Below are 8,427 nucleotides of genomic sequence, written 5' to 3'. Positions count from 1 at the left end.
GTCTCTTAATTTCTTCACTCAACATTGACTTCTCTCTCTGTTGTAAAAGAAAGGCTTCTCTCCAAACTCTTTTGCCTGCTCCCCTGAGTATTCTCCCACCCCAAGGGAAAACACCAGGATAGCACTTGAAATTGTCTAAAGGAAGAGGAATATTTCAGAGGCTGTTGATCACATTAAAGAATTAAGGAAGAATAGAAAGTAAAATTAAGAGTTTTGAAACATGAATTTACAGTTCCATGGGACACATGACCTGCTCACTGCTCTGTTAAGAACTCCTACAAATCCAGACTACCCTTTCCCAGTTTTTATTTGCATTTACATGAATTATGATTTTAAAAAATGCAAGCTGTATCATAGCTCCTTTGCCCTCCCTCTGTACCATTTCTGGAGAAGACTCACCAGATCTCCTCTAGAAAAGGACAGAAGCACCACTCAGGTTCTTCTGCTTTGAGCTACACATTGTTCTGTATCAGTTATATTTCTGGAGTATGCTGTTAAAGGGAAATGTTGAAGAGAAAACTAGAATTCATTAGCAGGGGGGAAAGAAGATCGAAGTGGAGGACACAGTGACCCAAATCCTTCCACACAACCTAATCCAGCACACAGCATGAACTCCATGCCTGAAACTGGGTGTATCCTGCAAAAGCTGGAGAACATGGTGTTAATAGGTGCCAGAAGGAAGAGAGAAATCCAGAAGGTCCAAATGTTCTTAAATTTTAGCACCAGGCAAGAGGTCCAACTTCTAAAGAACATCTGCAGTTCTTTTGGTTTTGTAGAAAAAAAACTGTATGAGGTTTTTTTAATCAAGTGATCACCACTAGCTCTGAACAGCAACAATTTGCCACAACCTCAGCTCCCAAGTGTTTGCAAACACTTTGCTGTAGAAAGGCTGCCCACAAGAACACACCAAATCATTCACCTTCAGAGACAAAATAAACCTATGCTTCAAACATTGTAAAATTTTCACTGTAGTATTTCTTGAAGTATTTGTTTCATAGGCTAAAAAGAAATGAGGAACCCCAGACAGTCTTTGGTCACTGCCAAGGCTGCACAGGACCTTGCAGTGACATGGCAGAGCATAAAGCATCCTTTGCAGGCTAGAAGTGAACCAAACTGCTTTTACTTGATCATAGTCTGAAAGGAAGAATAAATCCTTAAGTCTGATAGTTTGCTAGCAATACTTTTTGGATAAACTAGTACACTACAACTGCAGAGTATTTTGCATTACTACCCAGTACTGTCAGTTCAATTGTCCCATGAACTGAAACTGTTTTGAAGCTGAAAGGCAGCACACTAGTCATGATCCTTGCAGGTCTGTCCTGACTTGTATCCATCTTTGAAAACTTAAGCTTGGTACACTGATTTCTAAAATAAACAATTATTCTACTTTTTCTCCCTTGCCTTTTGCTACTACTGTTCTGGTTCTTGCTCTGCCATGCTCTCAGCAGTTTTGTTAAAATAAAAAAGCAAGAACAAAAGTTACTTCAACTTCACACAAACTCAGAGAGAGGTTTGCTTTCATGAAATCTTAAAAGGTAAATCTCAGAGTTCACGAGAAGTTGTAGTACTATATAAAATTACCACGACATAGGCACAGGACACTTAATAGAAAAAGCTCTACATTTACAGAAGAAACAGGCAATACTTTCAAAAGAGAGATCCTAACTAACATCAAATAGATTCTGGCAAGGAGGATACAGAGGAGATACAAACTAATAATGCACAATGGAAAGGAATAAGGTCTATCTGAACCAGTGAAATTGTCATGCTGCTGTCACCTATGATTTGAAAGAACTGATACGTTGCACAGACACCTTTACAAGGTACCCAGGTGTGTTTATACTCTAAGTCCCTCCAATATAAGCGGTTTAAAATTACTTCAATTACATAAAAGTAAAGACAAAGATCTTCAAATGCCCTGAATTTATTGAGCATTATCACATCCCCTTTAGCTGACTTTCAGTGATGTTTTTTTTCCCATATAACTTTACAGATACATCTTCAAGGCAAGGTACTTGTCATAGTTCTAACCAAATAACCAGGGCTTTAACAGTTCCATATAAAAAGATTTGGGTTCAGCATCCATCTGAGACTTATTTCATGTTATCCCTATTTTATATTCCTGAAATGTTAGAATACTTCCCCCAGAGCACTAGAAAAATGCTCAATAGCATAAATAATGAAATAATCTTCCAAACCAGTTGGCAGTAGCAACAAAAAATAATCTCAATGTTGTTTGGAGAAAGAGAGGCAAATGAAACAATCAGATGTTGCTGCTCATTTCTTGAGGTCAGGCAGGAGGACTTGCAAGAAAGGATTTAGCACAGGGAGGAGATGTGGGGCAGCTGACAAAATAAACAAGCAAAACTCATACACTATAACTTTCTTACACTAGAAAATACTAAACTCACCACTCCAAGTCCTGGAATGCTAACAGACTAAGTGCTGAGCATTTTCTGTAGATGTTGCAGTAAAGGCAATTAAAATTAAACTTTCTTCTATTACTTTTTAGCAGTAAACACAAGGAAATTCAACAGCTTTAGGTTTTATATCTTCTAGCGACTTAGCAGAACATACAGATCCAAATATTCTTCTGATCTCTATTCTGGAGAAATTATTAGTAATTTCTGTGCACAAATAAAATATTTATCTAGGTTTATGAATGACAGAACGATAGGCTTTCCTCACAAAATACAGATTACTTGACACTTAAAAGAAAAATCTAAATTATAAACTCTGCCTCGGAAAAGAAGCTGAAAATGCCCACAGCTTTTTAAAAGAGCTTTACTGCCCTGTGCCCAATTACAGACTCCAACAATGCCCACAGCACCGAGGGGTTCAGCATACCAGTACAAGAGAGAAAGTCCAGCAAAACGCTCTGGTTCATCTTCATCCCCCGGTGAGAGTAATGGCATTCTTCAGGTACAGCAGCAAAAACAATGACAAGGCAACCAAAATACAGTGGAGGATTCCAATTCAGCAGGAAGGTTATGAGCAGGATGATTTCTGCTGCTAACTATAGAACCCCAAACACAGAGCTCCAGCAGAGAGTCTCTGCCTACTTAATCTTCTCTGAAAGCCTCTGCGTCACATGGACTAATTCACCTATCGAGGTAATGTTTACTTTTTCTCTGTTTCAAATGGCAATTTATAGCGACTTTCAAGGCTGATAAATGAAAAGGAGAAAATTTAATACACTGTGATTAAGCAATGCAGATCTAGCAGCCAAAGGCAAGCGACATAATTAAAATAAATTTATTTTCTCCTGTTCTGCCAATAATTTATTTATGTGCTCCCTCCAAACAAGGTCAAAAGCTGTAACTCATGACCTTTTTAAAGCAACCTTCCTAGCAGACTGGATTATGTACAGCCACACAAAAGGGAAAGCTAACAAAGCAGACTGAAAGTATTAATGAAATAAATGCTATTATGCTATTGTACAGCCACACAAAAGGGAAAGCTAAGAAAGCAGACTGAAAGTATTTATGAAACAAATGCTATTATGTTACTACTTTGCATTCTCAATCATGGTATTGACCTGTGTCATACTCTAACTTGGATTTTAGACTTCCAATATACAGCAGGCAAAAGCTAACACAGAACTTGGGTTACATATTCTCTCTAGGAATGGAAGCTGACACATCTGTTTCTCTGTGCAAGGAAATAAAACTGCTGAATTTATGCCATTACACAGAGAATCAAAGTGGAAAAAAGTCAAAAATATCCCCCTGACCCCAGAGGTAAGACTGGGCTGAGAGGAAGCTTGGTTGGTCTTGCAGAGATACTGGTATTTTCACAAGTTCTGAGCAGCTGACATCAGTTTGGTTAATGACCATTTCCTTCCAGGCTTAGATGCACTGCAATTACTCCCCTTTGTTCTAAGGGATCATGAAAACTCTGCAGTTTAAAATGAACCCCAAATAGTCTGCGTTCACCGAGGGCTTCGTTCAAGTAGAAAGGTGAATCTTTTCCAGCAAGGAGCAACCCTGTGATCAGACAGCATCTGTCAGGCCTAGAGCTGTGCAGCAGGAGGGCTCAGCTATGCCAGGAATGCACATACTTATCTCAGGCACCTTTTTTTTTTTTAAAGCTGCAGTGACTGTGGTTTCATTAGCAATTAATCCTCCTGGGGAAAGGATCTCTCTGATTATAAGCAATGCACTATACAGTGTTCCATTAGAGAGGTTAGTCCCCAGAGCCTGCAGAGCCGAAGATCCACAAAAGGGGCACAGTGACCCACCAGAGATTAAGGAGCACATCAGACATGGAAGTGGGAACATAAAGGAGCCTTCCCAGTTCCCAGAACGTGAGAAGCTCCATTGGCATCATTTGGATTGCTCACATCCATTCAGAGCTGAAAATTTGGCCCTTTCTAGCCTTTTCTCAATCAGTTTACTCTGCTGGTGTTACAGTCAGATGAAAGAAAAGCCATTGATATTTTATGCCTCCTATCAATCAGATTTGCTCTAGGCAAGGTTACAGAAGATAAAATAGCAATAGCTTTTCTCCAACAGAACCGTCACTGTTCTTAACACCAGTGGAATTCAATTTGTGGTATCAATATCAGGAGCATTTGTCAAAACAAATCACTCAGACCAATAAGGCTTGTTTCCAGTGTCACATTTTCTGCCACAAATCACCCCCCAGTAAACAGCACAGCTCAGGGCTGAGCATTTTCACTGGTAAAAAGCAAAGTTATTTTTATTAACCCAGACATGGCAACCTTCTGAACAATTTAAGCAGACATAAAGTAGTATTAAGCTTATTGCTCCCATCTTATTAGTTATTACCAGTAATGCATCACTTGTTCACATAATTGCTCCTCCATCAAAGTAAACTTTGTTCAGCTTCCTGAACTCATCCCTGAGGCTTCTATCCCTCTTTACCTCCAAATTCTGCTGCTGTGCTGCTCCTAATGTCTCAAGGGATTCACACAGAACAACAGGATCACTGCTTGTCTTGCAAGTCCTTTGTCTTTCAAGAACATACTCAGGGGAACACTAATTACCTTGTACTTCCAGAAAGATCTAGGAATACTCTAACAATTTAAAACTCCATAAAATCTAGTATCAATAAGTAAGACTAAACTTCCAAGAGATATCATTTGTTATTTTATGCAGCAAACTAAGATTCCTTTCCAAACACTGAGTAAACTATTCTGTTCTGACAACATTAGCAACTACAACTTGCCTTTCCCAAAGGAAGTTTTGCAATGCTTTACCAACTGAGATGGGCTACAGGGTTATTCAGCAGGCAACAAAGATTTGCAGAATCCTTGGAATTAAATTCACAAGATCTTTTTGTTATCAATAAAATAAAGGCCTTTAACAAGAATCCTAAGTCCATTATGCAACTGTAAACTTTCATGTTCACTAACCCCAAAAGGTAAAGAATCATTCTGACCCTAAGGACCACAGCCAAAGGAATTCTGCATCATGGGCAAGGGCTTCATCTGATCTATCCAAACCCACTCATTATACAAAATACATTTTGCTGATTAGGTCATAAAGACTAAAAGGAAACATATGTCATTATATGGCAATTGTTAACCCTGAAAAAAGCTCAGGCAACACTGTAATTGTGGAGAAGCTGGAATGGTTTGAGGCTAACCCCTGCACAGAGAAGACAGGTATGATTCAAAGTTTAGGTAAATCTCAGTTAACATATAACCAAGTGCATTCTTGAAGCCTTGTGCACCGATACTGTCTCCCAGAAAACAAAAGTATAGAGAATTACAGTCTGCCATCAGCATGTAGGTGAAATACAGCTAGAGGTGCCTTTCCTGTTTGTCTCACGTCCAAATTTGCCTTAGGAATTCAGTGATCTAGGAGCTGGTCATATGACACACTCCACATGAATTCTTCAGGTCCTAGTAAAAAGCAAGTTTGGTTTTTTTAAAATGTTTGGTAGACTTGTTCTAAAAAAAAAAAAGTTATGAGGTGGCATAATTCTAAATCTATCCCAAATTGTTTGACAATGCTCCTGCATCTGTTTGCAGGATTCTATTGCACAATAACAGCAAACATGATGGTCCAGCAAAGAGCTGTCTGTGCCTGGTTTTAATTCTGGCTTTGATGACAGCATTGGCATGGTCACTTGGCAGTTTGGGAAGGGTCTGGAATGATGGTTTCCAATCATGACTGAATCCATGTTTGCCATTTAGAATCTGATCCAGCTTTTAAGTGGATAACATTATGGTTTATGAAATGGATATAACTACCATTTTCTATCCTGGAGCATTGGTAAAATGATGATGGTTCCAAAGTACTAGATATAAAACATTAAAGGTATACAAAGTATTCTGCAAAAATAATGCGTTTTAATAGATAAGCTTCATACAGTCCCTTATGTTACCGTAGGTACAATGAAATAACCTGCTATATAAAACTATATTTTAGGAGCTGCAGAAGCATTAAATGAAGGAATTTCTATGCAGTGTTTTATCTCTACAGAACCAGTCCAAACAAAGTGCTGATTAACTTAATGAAAAGCTATTTCCTCCCTTAATGTGTAAATTCACTGGTGCTGGTGTCAGCTTTCCTAAAATGTTCCTTCAGACTGTTTCAGTATCAAAATTATTTTTCTCTCAGGCTTCAGCAAAACAAGATCCTACTAACAGAACTGCAAGAATTGTCATATTGTAATCCAGTAATTGTATTCCTCTGCGTGGGGAGGAAAAGTACTTACTTTTCATCTGTGTTTGCGCGGGGATCTGTACTGGACATCTTCTTAGGTGCACTACATTAATCGAAGTTCAAAATGAAGAATTCTGACCCATGAAACTCTGGCTCCTAACCAGGATGACAACTGCTGTAAAAAAAAGTAAAAAAAACTCCACTGTATGAAATTTACATGGCCATGTTTATTTTCACACACTGACATCAATCTTTTTTACTACTGACTAGTTGAAATCCAGTGGGAAAAGAAACTTCCTTGATAAAACAGACACTAAATGCTGCTGACAACAGTTACTGTCTTGGACTTAGCTGTATGTTGTACCAAAACATCTCACACCCTAATTCCCTCTTAATTTATGAGGTAGGAATTAGGGTAAACCTGAATCCCCTGTGATTAAAATCTTCTAGAAAAGCAACGAACAGATTACAATCCCAGGATAAAGTAATGTAACTCCAAAAGACAAAAACAAACTCTCCCTTTTTTTCCCCATGGAAGGTTACTTGGGGAGGGAGAGTTGTTTGGAACGTGATAAGGTGTTTTGTGTGTCTTGTCTTCTCATGTTTTTTTAACTTACTGGCTAGTATTCAGTGTCCATGGACTTCCTGAAGCCCATGAAGTATGTAGGACAAGCCAAAACATGCAAATTGGGTTACATGCCACTAATTTAGTAAAACCCCAGTAATTCACACTGTATTTTTATTAGCCCAGGAAATAGAAACCTGGATGTGCTGAGCTACAATCATTGGAAAAACTACTATAAAAGCACTAATGGAAAAATATCTGTTGGTATCAGTATCAAATCTGCCTGACCTTGTGAGCTGCACAGCTGAACCCTCACACAGGGCTCAACCCTCAGCTGACACAGAAGAGGAATTGCCCCTAAGACAAAAGGGACAAGGAACTCTCCAAACAACTTGTAGGCACACATTGGCCACAGGTACTCCTGGTACTGGTATCACACTACAAACCCAGGCCAGGATAAAGGAGAATCCCCAGGTGCAGTGTCAGTCTCCACAAAAACCCACTGACTAATCCTACAGGTCCGTATTTCTGTGTGAAAAGATGTTGCACTCACTTTGGAACACCACAAAGTTTTGTGCTGCCCATGTTTACAGATCTCTCCCTAGACGACCAAAAACCCATCATCTGAATACAGTGGAAATACCACAATATTGCTTCACTCCAGCCTTTATCATTCTCTTACTCAACACATTTAAATGGAAAATGAAGCAGGACCAGGAGCTGCCAGTCCTTGTGTGGTTCATGTTACTGGAACCAGCCCAGGGGAAAAGGAGCACTGGTCTAAAGCAATAAATTTAAGTGCTGTTACAGCAAAGTTTACTACAGTGCATGGGACCAGCCGCGTGAAAAACTATTGTTTGCGGCTGTGACCTTGCCCATCCTGAAGTGCTGTTTGCAAACAGCGCTCAACGCTTTGCAGCAGGGATCAGTGTCTGAGCATCAACCGCTCCGCACGCGGAGAAACGAAATTAACGAGAACCAAAACACCAGTGGGAAAAAGCAACAAACTAACAAAAGAACATCAAACAAACAAAACAAGCCAAACAAGCGGAGTCCGTGCCCGCAGAACGCGGGGACACGGAGGGAGACAAAGGGATGGGGTCTGTCCCCTCCGGAGCGAGTGGAGGGATGCGGCTCGCGGGGATAACACGGCCCCGGGGGGACCCCGAGGGAACCCACCCCGCGGCTCACCCCGCGCAGCACAAAGCAGGACCCGCGGGGACAGAG

At 39.9% G+C, this 8,427-nt stretch overlaps 1 protein-coding gene across 1 annotated transcript in view; it reads right to left on the bottom strand.

Annotated features, from left to right (window-relative positions):
- STXBP4 (syntaxin binding protein 4) overlaps nt 1-6,725 on the bottom strand; it is a 65,707-nt gene extending 58,982 nt beyond the window's left edge. The window contains exon 1 of the mRNA XM_009082069.1: nt 6,688-6,725. Within this exon, the coding sequence (XP_009080317.1) occupies nt 6,688-6,725 (38 nt within the window). The remainder of the gene's footprint in view (nt 1-6,687) is intronic.
- Nucleotides 6,726-8,427: the final 1,702 nt, after the last annotated feature.

Source organism: Acanthisitta chloris, unplaced genomic scaffold, assembly GCF_000695815.1.
Source record: "Acanthisitta chloris isolate BGI_N310 unplaced genomic scaffold, ASM69581v1 scaffold16739, whole genome shotgun sequence".
Taxonomy (NCBI): domain Eukaryota; kingdom Metazoa; phylum Chordata; class Aves; order Passeriformes; family Acanthisittidae; genus Acanthisitta; species Acanthisitta chloris.
This window is presented reverse-complemented; position numbering and strand designations above follow the sequence as displayed.